The sequence below is a fragment of the Actinia tenebrosa genome, unplaced genomic scaffold (assembly GCF_029948245.1).
Source record: "Actinia tenebrosa isolate PJP-AT-01 unplaced genomic scaffold, QUT_ActTen_1.0 PGA_scaffold11__36_contigs__length_13525064, whole genome shotgun sequence".
Lineage (NCBI taxonomy): Eukaryota > Metazoa > Cnidaria > Anthozoa > Actiniaria > Actiniidae > Actinia > Actinia tenebrosa.
This window is the reverse complement of record NW_028292571.1, coordinates 811091-835709: the sequence shown is the minus strand read 5'-3', so window position 1 is coordinate 835709 and position 24619 is coordinate 811091. Positions and strand designations below refer to the sequence as shown.

The following is a 24619-nucleotide window of genomic DNA, read 5'->3' as shown; positions in this document are numbered from 1 at the left end:
GTAAAGGAATGCCTTACCTGAGCTGTACTTCATTCCAGCACTACGGGCCAGCTCTTCACTGTATATCGTTTCGTATTGCAGTTCTAGGTTGGTGATGGAGTATGGGGTTGTTGTGCTAGGCGCAGAGCTTAGCCCGCCAATGATGTTGTTGACATCTGCTAAAGTTACTTCGAACTGTAGTTCACTTAATTGCCTGGGGTAGTACACACCATGACTCGTAATTACTTCGAAGTCCAGTGGTATGACATACTTAGTCCCATAGACCGTCTTTAGTTCCTTTGCCTTAGCCACGTCAGTTGCATCGCCGGAGTCCGTGGGTTGCGTTTTCGTAGGCGTGCGAACCTTACGTAGGATAACACTACCAATTCCTTGTTCTATCCTTTGCGCGCGGTCAAACGCAGTCAACCACAAATCTTTGTACGTGGTGTACAAATCGTACCTGTTCAAGTCCAAAAGGGATTCCCCGGCGAACTTAATTCTCATCTTAGAGACGAGGTTACGGCCCACGTTATTGACGATAATCCTTTCGTCTGCGGGGTCAGACTGCACCGCTAAGTCGAACCTTAAAGCCAAGGTGCCAGGAACCAATACTAGGTTATCCGTTAGGCGCGGCACGCCTACGTACAAGGTTTCTCCTGGTTTTGCGCTGCTGGGGGTAAAGGTAACCCGGTGAAAGGTGCGTTCTGCTTTTAGCCCGCCAACCTGCTTAGGTAATACGTTGGGGCTTAACTTTGAGCTTATCATATATAATGGAAGTAGAAGGAACGGATTTCGACCCCACCACCGAAGAAGGTCAAGTAGACATTAACGACGAAGAATACGAGACCCTGCTTCCTGATGACAACGTAGACCCCCGAGGCCTCTTTGAGAAATTAAGCCGCAAGTATGGCGTCAGGGCCCGCGATGCCTTGCGTTCTTTGAGAAACAAATTTAGCTCTAGAAATCCCCACGAACCCATTCCAGAGTATTTGCAAATGGAGGAGGTAGATGCAAGAACAGAAATGCTAAGAGAAGTTATTGACACCGTAAGGCAGCGATATCCTAGTGCAAATCTGGCTCTTTTAGAGTTCGGAGTGGGAAATAAGGGTCAAATTCAAATTCGATACGCAGGCAGAGAAAAATGGTACAACTTCTATCAAAGAAAGGAGTCTACCTTGCTTAACAACGCTTTATCAAAAGAAATAGTGGCGGCGCTGGGAGCTCCTAACCTAACAATGTTGTCTACCTTAAGTCAAAAGGAAACCACGAGAGCCAAAGAGGCTATTCTTAAGCAGCTTTCAAACCCAAGCTACAGGAAAGCCCTTGAATCTATTTCCACGCTGGTAGGTAAGCAACAAGAAAGGCTCCAGACATTAGAGGGCGACGCAAAGGAAGCACTTAAGAAGGAAATAGATGAAAATAATGCAGCCATGCGCAGCCTTAACGGGGATAACATTACTAATCACCTTGATGCTGTTATGGCGGAAAACCAGGCATTACAGGAAAGAATAGAAGAATTGGAAGACGAATTTATGAAACAAGGCAAGCTAACTACTGCGAGTCATACCGCTGAAATCACGGACTTCCAAGCTAGGCTTTCTAAGCTGCTGGAAGAAAAAAGCACCGCAAGGAATCAGCTAAGGGTTGCTTTATACGAATCAGCGGGAAAGGACGCAGAACTACAGCGCTTAGGAAAAGAATTGATGGAGTCTGTTGACAGAGAAAGGCAAGTAATGGCGGACAAGGCAGTGGCAGAGGAACAAATACGACAACTTCAACAGGCCGTCGAAGACTTGGAGGGGCAAATAGAGCGGCAGCAGGAAATAATCAATGACCAGGCTCGTCCCGAAGAGGAAAGGGAGGCTGCCCAAAGGGAAGTAGAAACCCTCGAGGTACGCCTTGCGGAATTACAGGCGCAAAAAGAAGGTCTGGAGCGGGAGTTGGGGCTTACCACCAAGGAAAAAGTAAAAAGAGCTCTCTTGAAGTATGGCGTTCCGCTGGCATTCGCGGCTGCTAATAGCGCCGTAGTAGGAGTAATCCTATCCGCACTTAAGGCTACAGGCGCGGGTGTAAAGAAATTAGGCAATGGACTAACGGACTTGGGGGAAAAAATGGCAGCCGGTTTGCCTGGGCTGCTGGGTTCTGTCATCTCTTTGGTACTTAGGACCGGCGGAGAACTGTTGAAGTTCGTGGGGAATAACATTTGGATATTAGCCGTAGCTATTGGGGTGGTCCCTCCTGAAGAAGGTGAAGGGCTGATCTTTTCCTTGTATGTTACTTGGGGCTTGTCGTTGTCCAGCCCCGCCATTCTCCTAGACGTTCTTAACTGAGGATAAGTAAAAATAGTATTCGCACCGCCTTGATAATTTGGAATCAACGTCAGCGCGCTCATGGTGCTAATGGGCTTGTGATTCCAAGCCCTATCCGCCGGAGGGGTGTACAGCGAAGTAGCATTTATCCGAATGCGGGAGTTGTTGCTACTTAACTCATCAGAGCGCACTTGAAGCTTCGCATATCGACAATTGGCCACCATATGAAAAGATATTGAAGCTAAATTTTCTGTGCTGTATACGTTGGGCTCACGTGAAAAATGGGTTGGGTGCCTATTATTACCTTTTTTTCTAAAAGGCAGTAATGGGCGGTCGTTCTCATCAACGATCCTAAACCCAGCATTAGCTGAAGTCGAAGCCGCAATGCAAATAGTGCACGTAATTAATCCTAAGCCTCCGACCTCCACCCACAATTTGGTGTCGTGCCAATTATTATCATTCCTATACTGTGCCTCCCCTAAGTAATGAAAAAACCAATCTTCCTTTACGTCTGGGTTGTTCATATATTTAAAGGCTAAGCACCGTAAGAGTGCTAATGGTAGCGTGGTTATAGGTAACATCTCTTTGATCCTCTATGCTATTTACCGTGACCTTTCCAGTATCGTCTACGCGTATTTGCAGCTTTACCTTTCCGTGGCAATCGGCAGCCATGTGAAAAGTCCAAACTGATAAATTTTCGGTGCTGCCAGGGTTTGGCTCTACGGAGAAATGCACAGGCTCCCTGTTGTTCGTCTTCGCGCGCATAGGCTGTAGTATGCCATTGTCATCCAGGAACCTGAAGCCCACGTTGACATGGCTGCTCGTACCAATGCAAAGGCTGCATATTATCAGCTTCTTCCCAGAGTAGTTCAAATCCACGGACATCCCCGTGACATCAACCCAAGCCGCCTGGGTGTATTTTTTCTCGCCTGTGTAAGTCGTGTAAACGCAATCCACTCCAGCTACGTAGGGGTTGTTCATCGCCATATATAATAACTCAGACCAATGCTTGCGGCTGCTAGGCCGACTTTTAGTAAGTTATGGTCATATTCCTCGGGTATCGTAGGCATAACATGAACCTTCTTTGATGGTTTCTCTGCGGGTGGCTTCGTTTTGTGTGCCTTCTTTGGCTTCTCTACGAAGTGTGGAGCCCCTTCAAAAGTGTCAGAGTTCACGTCATTCACCCCAAACTTCATGTCCTTAGTAGCTCGTTGAAGTTTGTTGTTATAACCCACAACGGAACCAGTATTTATAGATAAATTACTAGGCATTAACCAACAACCCGGGGCTACTGCATAGTCCAACCTTGCCTTAGAATTTTGTATAGCTAGTTGGTAACGCTGTACGCCCTTGCTAATGTCGCCCTCCAAGATTGAACTTTCGAATAAGATCAAGGCTTCGGCTCGCGTCTCTTCTGCGGCGCCAGTATTTCCAATTATGCTAGATCGGGTATTTACCTGAGCCCCAAGGATAGAATACACGTAAGCTTCTATGCTGCGGTTTAGCCTAGCAAGACCAGCTCTAGTTAGTCCTTTACCTTCTGGGGGTATGAAATTAAAATATTGCTTCGTTTGCTCGTCGTTGGTAATCTTAATGATCAATGGATTGGCCCCTGCATACTTCCCGCCCTCGTCTTTGAACAGAGGTCCGTCTCTGACTTCCTTAGTGGTCTTGGCGTTTGGTTCAAAGAAGGTGCTGCTGTCGTGAGTTTCCTTATGATAACCCGTGTTCCACTGTAGTCGCAATGCATGAACTTCCTTATCACTTAGCTCGTGTCCGCCAATTCCCCAATAAGCCCAAATATGTCCCAAACCATTGTTAGCACCCGCAGTGCATCTAAAGTCTTTTCCTACAACGCCGAACTCCTTACAAAGCCCTGTCATAGGCCGGAACGTCGTATTTGTTATCTCTAGGATAAAACGCAGCATCTCCTGGTAATGCGGTAACTCCCATTTCATGCAGTATTCTTTTAACCGTGAAGTGAAAATGAAACATGAATATTGAATTCTTCATCAAGTTCGCACTCACACCGCAGCCGCTAGTGGCACACCAAACCGCAAAGTTCAATTGCTGTGGCCAGTACCGCATGTTAGGACCACTTAACCATTCGTGAGATTCCTTAGCGGTGGTATGAACAATGGGAACGTCTTTGAAGATGTCTCGCACCTTTAACGGAAAGGAATGGTTGTTAGAGATCCGCATGTTCAACGTTAGCCCCAAGCTTGGGTGTTCATCAAATGGAACCGCGGGTATCGGATAAGTACTGGTACCAAGCAATAATTCCTTTGACCAACTGGGCTTAGGTTCGACATGCACGGGTTTAGGCTTATGTTCAACATAACCAGGCGGTAAAATCTTAGGATGCTTCAGCTGTGAGTCTATCTGATTGACCAGCGTAGGTTTCAAATCCTCATTGCTGTATATTCTGGAGCCGTTAAAGTAGATCCCATCAGATCTTCGCTCGAACTTACTAGGGTCTGCATGGGGAAACATCTTCCTAAATGCTCTCCAATTCCAGTAATCTCTGTTGTCGTGATGTGGCTGCTCCTCGATGTCATTCCCAAAAGCGTCGTACATTAGTATATATAATGGATATTATACCATCGGCGCCTAATTTGTATCCTGAGCTTCCTACGGGACCCAACGAATTAAGCGCAGAGAATTTCAGACTTAACAAAGCAAACTTAATCCTGGCTTACTTGGAAGGGCAGACAAAACACTACGAAAAAGTTAGGAAAAAATACGTTAGAGCCCGTAGTACGCTACATAAGATTGCGATAACTTCAAGATCCATATCCGTAGTGTTGGCGGGCTCCGGCGTTGCTACTTCGCTTACCGGACCCGGAGTAATTGTTGGGGTTCCTTTGGCCGGCGTTGGGGCAGCCTGTGGCATTATTTCGGCCGTTGCTACGGGCATTATGAAGCAACTGTCTAGTAAGATATCAAAACACGACACGACAATAGCTCTGTCTAGGGCTAAAGTAAATACTATTACCGACCTTGTTTCAAAGGCTTTGCGTGACAGAAAGATAGACGACGTAGAATTCTCGATTATCCTAGCTGAAGAGGAAAAGTACGAGAAATTAAAGTCGGACATAAGAAACAAAAAAACAATCATAAAAGATCTTTCCGAGGAATCTCGCAAAAAGATCTACCAGGAGGCAAAAGAAGAGCTTCAAAGAAAACTCGCTCAGTAAATATTTGCTTTGAAAAAAGCGTGACAGGATTCTATTTACATATTGAACGCCGACTGTCTGGGTCATATGCGTAATTAGTTTCTCGCCGAGGTTGTTTACATTTCCAACTTACTTCGGCTTTTTATATTTGGTTCGGCTTTTTATATTTGGTTCGGGTTTTGGTCGTGTGCTCGGGTTTTGGTCGTGTGCTCGGGTTTTGGTCGTGTGCTCGGAAAACGCTGGTTGTTATGAGGAAAAGGAATGTTGGCGTTGCTACGTGATGTCATCGCCTTGGAATCCATTCTAACAGGGGGTGGTTGGGGTCGATTTCGTGGAATATTTCGTAAATTGCGTCAGGGTAATAAGGAATATCCTTATCCAACCGACAAAACATCCACTCTGCCCTTCTCATAGTATCTTCAGAAACCTCGGGAATAGAGTCGCCGGTAATTTCAGACAAAAGATAGGGAATACCTTTGTAATATTTCCCTAGCTTTAATTTTTTCAATGTCTTCCTTAAGCTTTGCGTAGTTGGTTCTGCTAACTTGAGCGCTTCCATTACTTCGTTGTCTAAATATACCGGCCGAAGGCCTTGGATGTGACTCATCCAGTCTCTAAAGTACTTTGTTCTTTTGTATGGGGTCTTCTTACGACCTCCGTTAGAGTAATATTGTTCCCTGGTAGCACAAGGTACGGCATTGCGAATGTTCTTACCACACTCGTAACACTGTGCTGAAGTATCTTCTTCTATTAGCATTTTTTTACCACAACAAACAAACTTATTTGGCTTACTAGGTACAAACTTGGGTCTTAAACACTTTATACATAATCCACTTACAAACTCTTTACATTCTTCGCACTCCATATATAGACTAACATATTTAAGTACCTGGGATGTGGGTTGGGTAAAACACGAGTGATGACTTTACGCGGGTGATCCTCGTGTGGTCGTTGCGCTGGAACCCCCATCCCCTATACTACTTCTCCCTTAGGCTTCGGCCGAGCTTCCTGATCAGTCACTGGATAGCGGTGTGGGGGCCGAAATCTCCGGCGTAGCCGTAAATGCTTCGCGCTGCCATACTGCGCTTCGGCACTTGATGTCTGGAGGTATGGTCCCAAATAAAAATGAATCAAAATAACATGTAATTACCGGGTTACCTGTGATAAACTGGTCATAAAATACCTCTTTCTTTCAATAATTTAAATTACAGATAGTAACGTAAACTTCAATAGTTACAGACCAGGTGAAGCCACTCTTGGGAAATCATTCTTTCATATGTTAATATTTTAAATTTTTTATCATAAAGAACAATTCTTAGGGAATGTCACGTGGTCTGAAATAGGCAATTTGCATACGAAAGGTAAAGCGGTCTATTAAATTCTGCACGTTTTCAAATCAGGAAGGGAGTTAAATGGAAAGAGAGCTACCGTACTCGCCCGAACTCAATAGATGCATTACACGAATAAACTAAACTAACTAATAAAAAAAAATCTTGTCCCTCGTTTTCTCGCCTGCTAGGAACTGGATGCCATTAGAGAAGAGTACCATAAACGTAAGTGTCTGAGATTCTTTAAGGTGACTCCCTACTTTTGGAAAACGATTTAAACTTTTTCTTAAACTTCGATTTTCCGAATCGAAATTTGATGCTGATTCCAAATCTAGAAAGAAAAATTGGGTGTCCCGAGCTTGTCTTCGAGATAATCAGCATTTAATGGCAGCCTACGCTCGAGCTTTTGGAGCAAAACTTGCGCCATCGGAAGTAATTAGAAAAAAAATAAGATTCATAAGATAACAGTTATTTGCAGACTTTATGATTGCACAAATGAAGGCTAGTCAATCATTCTACAATAATACACGGATATTTTCGACAAAAAGACAAAGAGACACATTGATTTGTTATATTTTGTAGTTTCGGTGCTCTTAAAAAATCTCATAAAGTCGAACAAAAATCCTTACAAAAATCTATTTTTTCATGTGTTAGAAATATAAACTTTTTATAAATGTTGATATAACCTAGATTTTTAGGAGTTTTTACGAATGAGCTATTAAAAAATAGAGTCCCGTGCAAAATTTGAGGGTATGGTTCTTCACATTATCCTTGACGTGCGCAGAAGTTGTTTTGCACTTTTATTTAATCATCACACACAAGATTTTCCCTTGAACTTTAATTTTTCTAATAAACGCTAAAGTAAGTTTTCCGCGCAACACGATCACATGATTTATTGACATCACGCACGTGACTGACATGCGCAACCATACTGCGCAGTTATTGCATATTATCTCTCATTCAAAAGAGATCAAATGAACTGCGCAGTGATCACGTGATATTATTCTCGTCAGAATTCGATCGATCTCTGGAGGATGCTCTTAGAGGAGACGCAAGTTGTGACGTGGAAAAAATTCTTGTTGAGTTGAGCAAGGTAAGCAACAATCTCGTACCCAGAGCCTGCGTTTCTTCTGGCCTGCGTTGAAGAACGAAGGCTCTGGCAGAATCCATTTTTTGAGACCGGGATTTCTTGGACTTCCGGTATAAGAGCGCACGCGTTCAAAGACTTGCCAAAAATTAAAAATATTTTTCCCCGATTTTTAATTTGTACTACCAAGAGAATATGAACTAAGAGAAGGAATCCGCGTGCCCCATCATGTGCACACTTTGATGCTATTTTTAGAATCTATTCTAAAAATATCTTCCAATGATATCATTTATTTGATCGTTTGATTTTCTGCACGCGCATAGTACGCGCGCGCTCTACGCTGTTTGCTAACGTTTTCTTGTGCTTTTCGTATGTTCAAATGTTCAAATCTGCACTCAACATGACGATGGAGGTCAAAAGCTTTGGAAAATAAATGTAGAAATATTCCAAAAAGTTGAACAAATTACTACTTCAATTTCCTGTCGTATTTGCCAATCTTTCGACGTGCACATTCATATCCAGGGCAGAGTCGAAATAACGAAAAAACCCCAAAACGTAAGCAAACAGCGTAGAGCGCGCGCAGTAAATGCGCGTACAGAAAAACAAATAGTTTAAAAATAGCATCAAACTGTGCACATGATGGTTACAAGGCTATATAGGGGGAATTCCTTCTCTTAGTTCATTTTCTCTTGGTACTACGATTTTGACTTTGATTTTGAGTTCGATTTAATTTTTACTACGTTTTAGCATTTTGTGGAATTCAATTTATCAGGCATGTTTGAAGGTCAGTTTTACATATTTTCACACTACAGTCAACTCTCGCTATTACGGACACCCTCGGGACCGTAATTTAGTGTCCGCAATAGCGAGAGTCCGCAATAGCGGGGTGCGGGAAAAAAGCACTCATTTTTTTCTTGAAATTGTTTAATTTGATTATATAACAACTATCACTATTGTTAATCACATAAAACAAGCAATATAGAATCAAAACTATGACAATTATTCTAATACTATTTGATATTAAGCAAACTTTAACTTTATAAGATCGTATGAAAACTATGAATAAAAAAGTAACGTAAAATTAAAAATTGGATGGTACAGTACTGTAGTAGACTGTACTCTGCATGACTCTTGTAAGTTTTGAAAAAGGCTTTCGATTGTGCTTTGGCGTGATTGTTTTTTGAGTGCACTTTCTGCTACTTTATTGCTTAAACTTGAAAACTCACTAGCAATCGTAGTCAGCCCACGCTGAACAAGAAAGTTCAATACAGAATTGTACTGTATCTGGTTATTTTTCAATAAACCACTTGAAATTATGAATGTACTGCAGTATTTAATTACAGGATGTGTCCGTTATAACGAGAGTTAAACAACGAAAACGTGCGATTGGGACCACACGAGGTGTCCGTAATTCCGTAATAGCGAGAGTCCGTAATAACGGGAGTTACTTTCAGTCATTTCTTTGTATTTTTCGCCGGGGATTTATTCCCTGTCCGTAATATCGAGGTGTCCGTAATAGCGGGGTGTCCGTAAGGCGAGAGTTGACTGTAGCATGAAGATGTTTTGACTAATTTGCATACGGATTTAGACCATGCGCAGACGATTTTCACTCGTGTCATAAGATGCACATGGGATATCTTGTGTAGAACTATATTATCAAACTCATTAATAATGCATGAGGAAAACACAATAGAAATCACGACCGTGAAGAGTTCTGTAAATCAGATACAGAATCGTGTTCATTTGCGTAAACTTTAACTTGGATTTTCTCGGGCAGATTCACTTTAATTTTGAAAATTTTAGTGAAACACAAAGGAACTATCCTAGACGTTTGATAAGCAATCTACAGTATTTGTGTCCGTGTTGTATCCGATATACAAACTCTCGGCTACGCCTCGAGTTTGTATATCGGATACAACACGGCCACTCATACTGTATATATTACATCTAAATCACCTTCGTTAGTATCAATATGCCTTCGTAATATAGAGGTGACTGTATATTGAGGTGTCCGTAATATAGAGGTGTCCTTAATATAGAGGTGTACGTAATATAAAGGTGTCCGTAATATAGAGGTGTCCATAATATAGAGGTGTCCGTAATATAGAGGTGTACGTAATATTGAGGTGTCCGTAATATAGAGGTGTCCTTAATATAGAGGTGTCCGTAATATAGAGGTGACTGTATATAGAGGTGTCCATAATATAGAGGTGTCTGTAATATATAGAAGTGTCTGTAATATAGAGGTGTCCGTAATAGAGGTGTCCGTAATATAGAGGTGTCCGTAATATAGAGGTGTCCGTAATATAGAGGTGTCCGTAATATAGAGGTGACTGTATATACAGGTGTCCATAATATACGGTGGTGACCGTAATACAGAGGTGTCCGTAATATAGAGGTGTCTGTAATATAGAGGTGTCCGTAATATAGAGGAGTCGATAATATAGAGGTGTCCTTAATATAGAGGTGTCTGTAATATAGAGGTGTACGTAATATAGAGGTGTCTGTAATTTAGAGGTGTCTGTGATATAAAGATGTCCTTAATATAGAGGTGTCCGTAATATAGAGGTGTCTGTAATATAGAGGTGTCCGTAATATAGAGGTGTCCGTAAAATAGAGGTGTCCGTAATATAGAGGTGTCTGTAATATAGGTGTCCGTAAGGAGAGTTTCATCGAAAAGTTGTATACTTATAAATTTCAAATGCAAGAACAAACACGAAGTAAACTTTACATAGATTTATTATGATTGATTTTATCATTATTTCTGATACATTTATAGATAATAAAACGAGTAGATTTCGAATACATATTTCGTCTTTATTCATTGCTTGATTTTCGTGTATTTCTGCTGCTGTATATCTTCTGAGGAGTAGAATGTGGCGATTGGTGGAAGCGCCAAGGCTCTCTTTTCCCCCAAGAGATTTTCTCTCCTTGGTGCCGGCTGACTCAAGGATTTTTGAATTGCTGGGAATTTTCTTGATGTGACAGTTTTAAGCGAGGGTAGACTCTGTGAAGCTTGATTCCACGACATCTTGCTTACGTGAGAAAGAATCCTAAGGGTAATGACAAAAACGAAAGGAAAAAGTTCAAACTTAATTAGAAGCCATCCCTTTCTATGGTCTAACGTCAAACTGAGCACCGTTATGAATATCCCTTGACGGGAAGCCCGATGAAAATACGCAGGACCGATAGAACCAGCCACCCGTGGCGATGAAAGGCGAACTTTAACCGTGAGCCTAATGACATTGTGAAGACGAAGTATTGTCCTCACACGAGCAGGTCAGGCTTTCGTTGTCGAGGGTAACTGTTCAACATATTTCTTAAGTCTCCCCTCCCAATTGCTGGTTTTCAAATAATTCTCAAGAGAATAAAATAACAAAAGACACGGCAACCATATTGCTTGGTATAACAAAAGGTTCAACACTAAGGACAAATATTTTATCAAATTCAATTTCTAAAGAATATATTACACGCTGACGAGGCTGAGGTTGAGCCGCGGGATCTGGGAAATGGTCTATTACAAGGAAGGCGGAAAATGGGAGAGGTATGAACTTTTTCGAGGAAAACTGGTTCGAGTTGACATTGCAGTGCACTGTGGGATTGTTTTTAAGGGGCATAGTCCTGAAATGCTCTAGAAATGTTAACTCAACTTCGGAATGACTAATAGAAAGAAGTAATGAAAGAAAGAAGAGACAGACGAGCAAGCTTACTGATGAGCAGCAATTCGTGTCATGTTTACGTCGAGGTCCAGTATTCGAGGCGTTGCTATGACCACTTGAGAAGGAGATGGCTTGTTCTGTATTGATGATACAAAATGAAATCTTTAGTCAAAAATCATAAAGCATAAATTTGTCCCCGTCTTTTTCTCTCCTTTGAACGATTTCCAGTATGGGACAGCGATGAAGTTGAGAGGGGAAGTAAGAGGATAGAGGCTTTGCACCATCATATGCTGGCGCCCATAATACAGCTTGGACTGCCTGTGGTTAGATGGCAGAACAATAAAATCCCTTTGCTCTTGGGAATTGAATTATGATTGTATTGTTCCTGCCATCTAACATTGCTGCCGTTACTTGGTGGTGCAAAGCCACTTTAGGGCCCTTTTACTCTTTCTATTCTCCGGTTCTCGACACCCCATATATAAAGGTCATAGTTTCACCAAGAACATAACTCATTACCAAGGCTGTAAGGATTTTTGTTGTTTGTTTTTTTTTGTCTATGCTGAAAAACTTCAGTATCCTTATGCATTAATTAGAATTCTGCAATGTTCTAGCCCGTAAGTTGTTATGGAACATAACATTAGCTCAGTTGGTAAGAGCATCGGTCTGTTGTGCGGGAGGTCGTGGTTCAAGCTTTCGGCCGGACCAACACTCAGGGTCTTAAAATAACTGAGGAGAAGGTGCTGCCTTTGTAATTACATCTGCAAATGGTTAGACCTTCAAGTCTTCTCGGATAAGAACTTAAAACCGTAGGCCCTGTCTCCCAACCCTTCCTAACCAACAGTAAATGGGGGACATAAAAGAACCTGTTGAATTATTCGTATAAGAGTAGGGGATTGTCTCCCGCTTCAACAGCCTATCCCAATCTGGAGGCATTAATATTAACTTACTAACAAATCACTCATGATTGTAAGCTGCACGGCTGCTACTAGCGCCTAAATACGCAGCCCGTAAAGTCCTCCACTGGTCATGATTGTGAAGCGCATTGAGACCATGTAAAATGCGCTATATAAGAACCCCGTTATTTTATTTTATTTTATTTTATTTTAATTATTACGTAAGTGGATGTGAACCATAAATTGTTGCTGTCCAACTTGCCTTTAGTTTCCACGCGTGATCATGACCCGAGTATTGGATCTTGACTCCCATGGGTGGACTTATTTCCCCAGGAATCCTTGAGGCTTCTCTCGTCGTCGTCATCATTTCCTTTGCCCTTTCTCTTGCTTTGAGTATCTTGACTGCTTCAAACAAGTCTGGTATACCAGTAGAAATTTCTTGGGTCTCCCCTGCACGTACCGTTAGTACTTTAGGCTGGGAAAGGAGTATATCTGCCTCTTGGCTGAGGCGAGTCAGTCTAAAGAATCAAACAAAAAAATAGATTCCATTCTTTTAACAAAAAACTTCAATAAAAGTTTTATTTAAGGCACTAAAATGTGATGGACGAAATGAAAATGTCCATAGGTCTTGACATAAACGAGCAACAAATCATCCTTCTTTCCCCTCCTCCCAAAACACATGCAATTCTGAAGGGAGGAGTCACACCATAATAACTCCCTACCCCCCCCCCCCCTCCTGAAGGTATACGGGGAATCATCTTTATTTCGTTCCACAATTCTTTCTGATAAAATGTCTCAGTGTAATCTCCCTATAAAGGGTTTAAACGCACGATGCTCTTTACTCAATATGTTGGCGTTTACAGCAATGATTTGCTATAGAGCATTTTTACTCACGTCAGAAGGCAGCCATAAACAATAGAAACTTTCTGCACAGTATTTGCATAAAAATAGAGTTCAATTCCCGGAGGATAGAAAATGTATTGTTTTGGTACCCCATAATGGCCGCTGTGACGTCACGTGAAGACGCTCTATATACGCAAACTCAGCAGTAGCTGGGGCGTTGCAAGCTGTCCGTTGCCCAATGGAATTTTGGTTTTTCGCTGGTGTCAAATATTAAAAGGTACCCACTAAATTATTTTTGATTGGCGTTAGCGGAAAACGCAACTTCATGCGTACAGCTCGCAGCTACGAGCTTACGTAACATTTAAACTGCTATAAACAAAACCTTACGCTTTTGATAACTGCATTAGTAAATCGGCTCTTTTTTGGACAAACTCTTCTCTCTTTTTCTTCCAAACGTCTTGTTGCTAGTAAGAAACCGAACGATTAACATGAATATTTCAAGTAAAAGCAGAGCAAAATAGTACAACGATGCTCGTCCAGGGGCGTAGCCAGGGAAGGGGGGGGGGGGGGGGGGGGGAGGGCCAAATTGAGAACTATAAGTAACGGCTGTATGAAAGAAAGTCATCCTTACTCTGTAGACACCTTAACACCTAAGTAGTCACGTGATAAGTTAACGCGACTTACCCCCCCCCCCCCCATCCCCCCACTCCCAAGGCAAAATCTTGACTACGTCCCTGCAGTCTTACGTAGTTTGAGTGATTTACGACTTTCAAAAAGGATGTTGGAGCCCAAGGAATTATGGAGCATACACCTAAACAGGAATTATCGAGCTGTTTATGAAGATGGCTTTGTCGACTACAAACAACTCTAAACGAGAATAATAAAAAGAAACAAGTCATTCTTTGCTGGATTTTGGAATGATCTCTTTCTTCTCGCCTATCATCTATATCTCTTTGGGCTCCGACTTTTTTAAGTGTATACTTAAATTGTAACGTACTCGGAAACAAGAGTCGTTGGGTTGTATTTCGAACTTTTTCAAGAACGGCTGCCAAAACTGTGTAATTTATGATTTTAAAAAACGATAAGAAAAAAAATTAAAAACGATCTTACTTTTTGTATCCTTCGTTCCAACATGTAGACAAATTTATCTCCCAGGTTTTCCTCTAGTCTCGCTCTCTTTACTCGTTCTTGCATTACTTTCAACTTCACTTGACGGTAGTATTTTTGAACCAACTCGATAAAGCGCCTCTTTGGCAGTTCTATTGCTTCTTTGATAAGATTAGTTGTCATCTAGTAAAACAATTCATAACATGAAACAATTCATTATACTTATTATAGTTTAGCAATTAGTCCTCAAGCCCGAATGGGCTATTGATTCATAAGCCATGAGGGCGAGAGAGGTCTAATAGTTTTAGTCAAGTCCAACTAGTTGGTCAAATATAATAGATGCAAACTAGTTTTGAATTAAAGTTAAATTTAAGAAAAGTTTTGGTTTTCAAAGCCGGCATTTTTCGCGCGTTGTCTCTCCTTAGCCCATAGAGACTGCGTTTCCCTTGATAAGCTTAAACGAGGCTTTGAAATATTTAGCCATTTCAATGTATCAGTCGAACTGTTTATGCGAGCGCAAGCAGCCAGAAGTCAGTTTGAAGATTTTATCAAAGTTCCTAAATATGCAATATGTAAAAAAGTAAAAAAATGCAGCGCACAAAAGTGAAGTTTGCCGCAACTAAGTTCGTCTCGTGCTAACTAGAAAAAAAACGCCCTGGGAACGAGATCAACAATCCTCTGTTGATCGTGAGCTGCGCTCCAAAACAGAAGCATGGGTCCTCTATAGATCCAGGTTAAAGTCCCTAACATCTTGTTCGGTTGTGCATCGGTCCCTAACATTTGGTATACATCGTAATAAACAGTCTTAGAAGCCCTTCCTCAAGAGTTTATACATATACTCCGTAGGAAGCCTATAAATACCTCATATGATCCTCTTCTTATTCGATCATCGTGCAAAGCTTCTTTGAGTGTCTCTAGATTTTGCACCTGTTCGGATTTTGTGATGTAGTATTGGCCAAAACGTCTCATCTGCCACGCTGATGTTAGGTTTGCTATTATCTGAAGATTTAAAGCAAAAGGAAAGAAATGGTTATGGTTTTTAGATTATGTTGGCTTAGTCAAAGCAGGAAGTCTGCATTTTTCGTGCTTGTACTGTAACCTATATCGAAGCTGAGGCCTTAATGAGGCGTGAATCGATTTGGGTTACCGCATACGCATCGCGAGGGATCTCCCACAATCCCTTAACGGCTTTTTGATGCCTATATAGAGGCTTTGCACCATCACGTTATGGCAGCCATGACAGGAAGCAGGAACAATTTATAGAATCTGGTCTAATCTGAGAAAGAATTCTTTTTCGCTGGGGAAGAAAAGTCTATTGCTATGCGCGTCTTTTGTCATGACGAACATGACCACCTTTCGAGTAATCCAGTACTGCTCGAAAGCTGGATTTTCATTGCCCTCTAAGTACAGTACCGCTTTTGTAAGGTTAGGTTTAGTGCTATTGTTTGGAAGACCAATCTATTGTGTTTTAATTCAATCATGCAACTCGTTCCAAGCGGTACGGGCTCGGAAATATGAAAGGTACTGACTGATTAGGTTTGATTGACGGCAGCGAAAAACCAAATTTCAGCGTGCAGCTCGTAGATTTCGCATGTTTATGAAAATTGCTGTAAAGCTTCTGATTAAAGACAAATACTCTTCTGCTTGTCTAGTATACTACTTGAAGATTTTTGCATGATCCTTCAACGTCACATCCTATTCAATGCTTCCAAAGCCTTTAGTTTATTCCACACCTTTCTTTGTTCGTCTAATGCTCGTTGTAACGCCTTCTCCTTTCGCATCTGCTTCATGATGAGTGCTTCTTTTCTGTTGATCTCTTCGTCTTTTTCTCGTTCTGTTCTTTCTAATTTACGAGCTGCTATTCCTTCTTTTCTCAGCGCCATATATTCACTGTATAGTTCCTTGTAGCGCTCCTCCAATACCTCTTTCTTTTCTCCCTGTTTCACCAAAAAATATCCATTATTGAACAGCATGTGCAGAAATAGAAAAACAAGGGTGAGTGGCGTCTTTCAGTCCCCGTCCACACGTATCCGGAAATTTTTATATCCGCAAATTTTTTTTCTGCAGATACGGGTTGCTTCTACACGTGTCCGGAAATTTTTGTATCCGTATCCGGAAATTTTCGAAAACGGTCTCCAGAGTGGAAATTTTCGAATACGTTCCGAATACGGATACGTGTGGACGGTCGTATCCGCAAATTTTCGAATACGCTGACGTAAACACGATTTTGCGCATGCTCAATAAGAAAAACTATCCGTCAAAGGGACTAGGCACTAGCGTGCATCAGGGCGGATCAAGAAATTTCCAGGATACTTGTGGACAGGGAAAACGATTCGAATGAGCTGCGTGTGGACACAAACATTTTCGTATCCGCAAAAAAAGTTCGCGGATACAAAAATTTCCGGATACGTGTGGACGGGACATTACTTTCTGGAATCAGCATGCAACGCATGCGCTGGAGTTTTAGATCTCATCCTTGATTCAAGGTTTTTCTCCGGGTTTTTCGGTTTTCATTTTCCCCCAAAACCTAACACGCTAGATCCCAATCGGTTGTCTTTAGGTATAGATAAAATACACCGATTCATTACTCTACTTCTACCTGCCTAGTTACTGTTGCTACGTCGGACAAGCTAAAATATGTTTTTGATCTACAACCAGGAACAGACACCGATTGCTGAAAACTGTTAATGTCTTTGCTAGAATCAATGCACTAATCTAAAGGTGCATTAAGAACAGAATCGATAACTACTAAAAAATATATGAATTCGAGTTTATTGGTCAGATATTCTGTATTCCATTGGGAAAACTACCCATTGCTTGGGTCGGTGGGCGTGTGGACAATCAAGCATAGACGGGATCGGTCTATTGGTAGGATTTCTTTTAGATTAGGGTAACCTCGATTTTGCGTAGGATATGATCATGTCTCAAAAGGTATTTGCCTTTACATGATAATCAATCTATCGTTTCTATTTTATGAGGAAAATCATACCTCTTGTAGTTTAAACCTAAATGCCTGAGCTTCATACTCAACCATCTCTTCTCTAGCAGTCTTCAGCTTGTGGGCCTGCCGGGCGCCCACATCTTTGGCTTTACGAAGAGCAGCTGCCTGACTCTCCAGTTTCTTCTGATAGATTGTACGTGCGTTGGATGTGTCTTTTACCTCCAATCGCTTGCTCATCAAAGCCTGAAACAATATTGAAGTGTGTTTGCTTACTTCGACCAAAGTTTTTAAGGAATCAACTGTCTTCGACCACACCTTAAGCTATTAACATGAAATACCACGAAGGCATTCGGTGACAATCAGTGTCATCCTTTCATTCAGAGCAAGACGCTTTTGGTGTGCTCATAATCTCCTCCAACCTTACCTTCTGGAACATGATATGTGATACTGATCTAACTGAGGAAGTACTACGGTGTTAATATCCCCACCCACCCCTCACCTCTCCAACATGACATCATTTTGTGTGCAATAAGATGGTGATAACATTTCAACAGACCTGTTTTGAGTTCCAAATAACCGCTGTGTTCCTTGATTACAGACTCATTTACTCAGGCTAAGCCTTGTTTTAGTGTCTAAATATTCACAAATGCCAACGGTAAAGTAAAGAATGCACAGCTTCAAACAAAACACTTTGAAATTCCACGGATCTTTACTGGAATATATCAATATTCTGCACAAAGTCAAGGCCAACCCTGAGCAACAGAGAACTCGAATCTGGAGTATTAGTTCCCCTTTATTCCCCCTCTGGAGTATGACATGCTGTAATACGTTACAACGTACGGTTAATGCGTCTTTATCCTCTTTGAAATAACTAACAATTACTAGCATTTTATTCGGTGTTCGCCCCCAGGGGGGTACTCCCCTATATTTGCTATACGGGTATGTGCCGCCCTATAGGGTATGGTTTTTCGGCTTTTGGGTCTGGGGTAGGGTATCATTTTTTGACATTTTGTCTGGAATAGGGTATCATTTTAGTCTGGGATAGGGTTAACGATTTGGTTATTTTTGTCTGGCGAATAGGCTACGCTTTCTGCCGGCACAAAAACAATAAAAACGTAAGTAAATATTGATTGCAATACATTGAAAAACCGTTTTTCCGTCTTTTAGTCTGGGATAGGGTGTACAATTCTTAGTTTTAGTCTGGGGTAGGGTACGTAAACTCAAAATTTTAGGTCTGGGATAGGGTCAGGGTTTTGAGGTCCTGGCGGCACACCCCTACCCAAGTTGGGGTGGTAGTACCTCCCCCCCCCCCCCCCCCCCCCCCGAGTGTTCGCCCAACCTTTTCTCTAATCTAGAACAAGAAATGCCCTGATCGTATGTATACAACCTTTCAAAGCGTAGTTATATTTTGAACAACTAAAGCTCCATAGAGATGAGCAGTTCAAGAACAAGAGCAGAGCACAACAAGAAATGTTCTGATCGTGTGTATGCAACCTTTCAAAGCGTAATTATACCTTGGACAGCTGAAGCTCCATAGAGATGAGCAGTTCATTACAAAGGATAGCCATTTTAGCCAGCATTTGTCTGATCTCTGCTGGTGATTCATCCATTGTTAGTGGAGGTAACATCCTCATGGCATATGCCTCTGCAGAAAGGTCTAATGAAAAAAAAAAACCACATAAAAAACGGGCATACAACATAAAAAAACATACAACTTAAACCATACGAAATAAAAACATATAATAAAAATATAATATGAATAAAAACAACATAGTTGGTAATGCAATCACAACGCATTATGTTCTGGTCCGTGGGGGGAAGGGATGTTCCCCTTGATGGGGTATGGTTTTTCAGGATTTTGGTCATAGACAAGATATACGATTTCCATAATATCGTCTTGGACAGGACCATGATTCTTGGATAGGTAAGCGATACCTAGAGTTTTCAAGTCTTAGAAAAGTCATTTAATTTTGACTTTATGTCGAAACTGATTTTTCCCGCCGTCAAACAATTTTAGAGAGTAACTTTCACCATATCGTCCTGTTAGATCTTTTAACAGAGTTAAAATTCATGTTTTTACAAGATATTCTCGTCTTAGATAGGATCAGGGTTCGGACCTCAACGACACATCACTATCAACGAACCACCCCTAGTACCCTTAGTACCCCTGGAGGGGGAGGGGGGTTCTGATTATCAAGACCATATGGTCACGACACGGTCACGGAACATCAAGGATGATCAAGGAACGTGTGACACGGTCACGTCATACATGTCATATAAAATCCTCTTTAGAAGTTTAGACTTACTTTCGCGGTCTAATAGATTGGCTGCTCCTTCCTTGAATCGATTGATGCATCTCAACACCTGCAACGACTCTTTATGAATATTCTGTATATCTCTCTTGTGTTCTTGTTCTTTGCGTCTTGAGTCTGCTTGATACCGATAATTTTCCTTGGCCAAGAAGTCCTTCAGACTCTGTATCTCTGATTCATATTGTTGTTTTATTTTAGTCATCATTTGGCGGGCGGTCGGGGGCTCGAGTGTTCTTCTTCCACGACGACTAGCTCCTGTCTGCGCGAAGCTATTGGAACTCATGGCCGGGGTTTCTGGTAAGGAGCCCATCACCCGATCTTCTAAATGTTGGATTTCTTCAGTATATTGAGTGATACGCTTCTCCTGGTACTGAATCATTTCTTCATTGCTCTCAACTTCACTCTTCAGCTTCTTCGTCTCCATTTCAAAGTTTGCAATTTTATCTCGTAGTTCTTCTGTTTCGACTTCTTGCTTTCGAATCAGTTGCTCCATTTCAATCTTTCGGTCGACCTTTTCTTGAATGTATTTGATCTTTTTTTTCTTTAGTTTTTCAAACTCTTTCTCTGTTTGAGCCAGTTTTTCCCGCTCGACATGGAGCTCATTGCAGACTTGTTTAAATTTTGCGTTCAGGTTTTGGTAGATCTCTGAGTTTTCAATATCGACTGGTCTTATCACAATCTGTTCTGACTTTGTTTCTTCTTTTCGTACATCCGCTTGAGAGTCTACTTTTTCTTCTTCATCAGACTTCTGAGCCCCTCGTTTCTCGTATTTTTCAGACTTCTTTTTACCACCCTTCATTTCTTTTTGCTTTCGTTTTTGTGCTGCTTTTTCAGCCTTTGTTCTTTTCTTTTTCCGTGCTTTTCGTTTTGTCGACAGGTCACCGAACGAGGGTGAAGACGTACTACTGCTAAGGTCTGATTCTTCTTCTGAATCATCAGAGAGTCCAAGACTGTCTCTACGTTTATATTCTTCGACTACTTTGCTAAGCTCTTCAATCTTCTTCTCTGTCATTGTCTTAAAGAAATGCATTCATTTAATTTAGCATTGAGAAAATGGGTCTAGTAGAATAGGAAGGGGGCACGGCGATATAGGTAGGAAATACTAAAGTGCGGCGAACAAACTAAATCCGTTGTGAACAAACCAACATTAAAAAAACACTGGCACTGCATCTTCATTCCTTCCTTCCTTCCTTCCTTTCTTTCTTTCTGGAAGTTTATTTAAGAATCAGTTGTAACACACAGCCGTTAACTAAGCTAGCTTACCAGCTTAGTCTTCTGATCATCCACTATGTTCTCCAGCTTTTCACATTTGACTTGCATTTTCTTTTTTGTCTTTCTCAAATCCTCCACTTGCTTATTGGCTTTCACCTGTTGTTGTCCCATATTCAAGATTTCTGTGTCCAACGAGTGGAGTTTTTCGTCTCGAGCTTCGAGAACCTTTGAATTGTAATTGTTTTATTTGTAAATACTATTTCCTTTTCCCTAAAGTATTAATAATATCATACACTGTCGTGTAAAATTACTGATTTACGAAAGTTAAACGTAGCATCATTGTCTTATTTAATTTGGGCTGCTGGTATGTGTTTTTGATGGTCAAGAATGATAAATATTGAAGAAATAGAAAACGCGCGCACGTGCTGTCATAAAGCACGCGGGGATTGGCAGAACACGAGAGAAGTGTTAGAAGAAGCACGACGCGTAGCGGAGTGCTTCTGGACACTTCTCGAGTGTTCTACCTGTAACCGGCGGCAAGGCGCTCAGCTATGAATCAGATTGCAAGTGGTTTTGACAAAAGAATTTATTGAAAAATTCACACAACTTTACAATACATGAAAAAAAAAACGGGAACGAGATTACAGGATATCTCTTTACATCGTAGAGAATTCCTTGTCTTGATATGTGCAACGTCTTCAAGAACTTTTACTACACTGATTTAAGCTTAGTTTGGGCCTATTTTTATGGAAAAACCTGCATTCTTAAGACCTTACACATCCTATGCAATGTTGCACGCCCTAGGCGCAAACAGGATGTCCCAAACACGAACTTACGTAAACAAGCGCCAAACCTAGGCATGACTCACTGTAATGTAATTACGTACGGAAATTATTTCTTGCTTACGCATTTTCCACGCAAACAGTTAACTAAAGAATTACATTCCTATGTGTACACGAGGCATTCCTAATTAAAAATATAGATTTATGACTAAATAATTACTGTCCAAAATAGTGTCTTTTGACTCTGTCACACTTGCCCATCCTTTTTGTTTGCTTCGTCCTCGAGCAAATTCAGGAACAATGATACGCAGGTGGACTCGTCAGTGCTGAAGTGCGGATCTTGGAAGATTATAGAGGTTGCTGTGTTGGCCTGCCGTTGTCCTTGTGGAACGTCGGAGTACAGGTGCAGCCAGTTCTTCCTCAGACGCATCATCACTATCATCATCATCATCAGGTTCAGCTGGTTCTGTCATTGGTTGAAAGGCGATTGTCATTCCTCCAATGTCATCTTCTTCATCTGATGATTCTGGCGATGCAGTACATGTTTGTCTAGACCTGTCAGCTTGCCTGTGTCGTCCTCGTATCTCCAGCATTGGTCTTGGACACACTTGCATTTCTCCTTGACTAACAACTTTATCTCCTCCATGTCCATCAGCTCTTTCAACGACATATGTATTGTTGTCTCTTCGTTCGACGATTTTGTACACTTGGTTATCTTGAATCTTGTTTCTTCCTCTGACTTTACGGTTGCGAAGGAGTACTTGCTCTCCAACTTGTAGTGGTTCGGCCAGTGCTCTGCCCTTCTGGTCATGGATATTCTTTCTGACGGTAGCAGCTTCCTTCAAGTTTTGTGTCACAGTGGTATAAGCTTCTCGTAGACGAGTCTGGTGCTTGGTAATCCATTGCTGGTTGTCTACTGTCACTTGTCTGTCATCATCAGGAAGTAGAATGTCCAGAGGTAGCTTTGCATCTCTACCAAACATCAGGTAGAAGGGTGAGTATCTAGTCGTTGCATGTGGCGTAGCATTATAGGCGTAACATAACTCTTTCAGGTGTTCAGGCCACCTTCTTTTCTTTTCTGCTGGTAGAGTTCTTAGAAGCTCATGTAGTGTACGGTTGAATCTTTCGCACTGCCCATTTCCTTGAGGATGATAGGGGGTTGTCCTTGACTTCTTAATTCCATACACTGCACACAACTCCTTGACTAGTTCTGCCTCAAATGACTTGCCTTGGTCAGAGTGTATTCTTTGGGGGATTCCATACACAAGGAACCATTCTTTAATCAGGGTCTTGACTACGGTTGTAGCTTTCTGATCACGGGTAGGTACAGCAATTGTAAACTTTGTGAACACATCTGTTAACACGAGGACATTTTCTCTTCCATCTGTTGCAGGCTCAAGCAAGGTAAAATCCATCGCTAGCACTTCCAATGGCCTAGTAGCTAGTAGGCTGCCCATCGGCGTCTTGACTGGAAGGTAGGATCCTTTGGCAATGACACATCTTTCACAATTTGAGATCCATTGCTTCACATCTCCTTGCATACCGGGCCACCAACATCTTTTCCTCAAGAGCTGTTCTGTCCTGTCTTGTCCTTGATGTCCACATTGATTGTGCGCACCCTTCAGTACTTGTGATTTCATTGATGTGGGGAGTAGCAGTAACCGAAGCTCACTTCCCTGTCCGACTCCTGTACGGCGGTAGAGAACTCCATGGCTTTCCTCAATCCTGTTCCAGTGACTAAGCAACTTCCTTGTATCCCTTGTCTCTTGTTGGCTTTGCCTTTTACTTGGCCGACGTCCAAGGTTTCGGTAGTGGAGGAGACGACTGATACATGGGTCCTCCTGCTGTAGTCGTTGGATCTCTGTGAGAGGTGTGGTTGGGAATGAGGTTGCTTGCTCCTCCAGCGCACTTGTCTCTGTGTTGCTTATGAACGCTGCTGATACCATCAAATGTTGACGTACCTCTTCTGGTAGGTCTGTAGTATTGGTAGAATAGGCTAGTGTACTTCTTACTTCAACTGTGGTTGGTTCTTCATCTCGGTTGATGCGACTTAGAGCATCTGCATTCTGGTTGTGACGTCCAGGGCGGTACTTGATGGTGAAGTTGAAGTTTGTTAACTCTGCAGCCCACCTCTGCTCCACAGCTTTCAGCTTACTCTTTGACTGTAGGTATGTCAGCGGGTTGTTGTCTGTGTAGACGACAAACTTCGATCCCAGCAGGTACTCCCTGAACTTCTCACATACAGCCCACTTCAAGGCTAGTAGTTCCAGCTTCCTCGATGAGTAGTTCTCCATGTTTCGCTCTCCACCTCTCAGGCCTCGGCTGGCATAAGCGATCACTTTGACTCTTCCGTCCTGTTCTTGGGACAGCACGGCTCCCAATCCTTCGTTGGACGCATCCGTCTCTAGGATGAAGGGCTTGGTGTAGTCCGGGTAGGCCAGCACTGGTGCTGAGGTTAGTAGATTCTTTAACTTGTTGAAGCTCTTTTGGCATTCTTCTGTCCACAGTACGCCAATCTGCTTCCGGGTGGTCATGTTACTTCCTCCGCTCCCGAGCTCAGCAACTAACTTGTGCAGCGGACCTGCCACTTGAGCGAACTTGGGGACAAATCTTCTGTAGTAAGACGCGAAACCAAGGAATGATCGCACATCGCGCACTGTCTGGGGAACTGGCCACTCGTTAACTGCCTTTGTCTTTTCAGGGTCTGTCTCGACACCGTCAGCAGAGACCACGTGCCCCAGGTAGGACACCCGATCTCTGAAGAGTTGACACTTGGCTGGTTCAACCTTTAATCCATGATGCTTCAGCTTACTGAATACCGTTTCCAACCGCTCAAGATGTTCTTCAATGGTGGATGAGAAGACTATGATGTCGTCCAGATAGACCATCAGGGTGCGAAGTATGTCCTCTCGGAAGACTCCTTGCATCAACCTTTGGAAGGTCGCTGGGGCATTCTGTAGTCCAAACGGCATCCGAGTGTACTGAAACAAA

General features: G+C 42.1%; 2 protein-coding genes across 2 annotated transcripts in view; both read right to left on the bottom strand.

Annotated features, from left to right (window-relative positions):
* Positions 1-10645: 10645 nt before the first annotated feature.
* On the bottom strand, positions 10646-12500 carry LOC148912301 (uncharacterized). Its single transcript, XM_089027576.1, has 3 exons — positions 12486-12500; positions 11590-11675; positions 10646-10932 (listed from the first exon to the last, which is right to left on the bottom strand). The coding sequence occupies exons 1-3, from the start codon at positions 12498-12500 to the stop codon at positions 10701-10703; spliced, it is 333 nt and encodes a 110-aa protein (XP_088883702.1). The 3' UTR covers positions 10646-10700.
* A 148-nt stretch (positions 12501-12648) lies between these two features.
* LOC116299213 (uncharacterized) overlaps positions 12649-24619 on the bottom strand; it is a 33524-nt gene continuing 21553 nt past the window's right edge. Inside the window, exons 5-13 of the mRNA XM_089027575.1 lie at positions 20898-21071; positions 19629-20649; positions 18837-18979; positions 17371-17565; positions 16115-16318; positions 15243-15380; positions 14385-14564; positions 13662-13738; positions 12649-12949 (exon numbers count right to left, since the gene is read on the bottom strand). Coding sequence (XP_088883701.1) covers positions 12649-12949; positions 13662-13738; positions 14385-14564; positions 15243-15380; positions 16115-16318; positions 17371-17565; positions 18837-18979; positions 19629-20649; positions 20898-21071 — 2433 coding nt within the window. The remainder of the gene's footprint in view (positions 12950-13661; positions 13739-14384; positions 14565-15242; positions 15381-16114; positions 16319-17370; positions 17566-18836; positions 18980-19628; positions 20650-20897; positions 21072-24619) is intronic.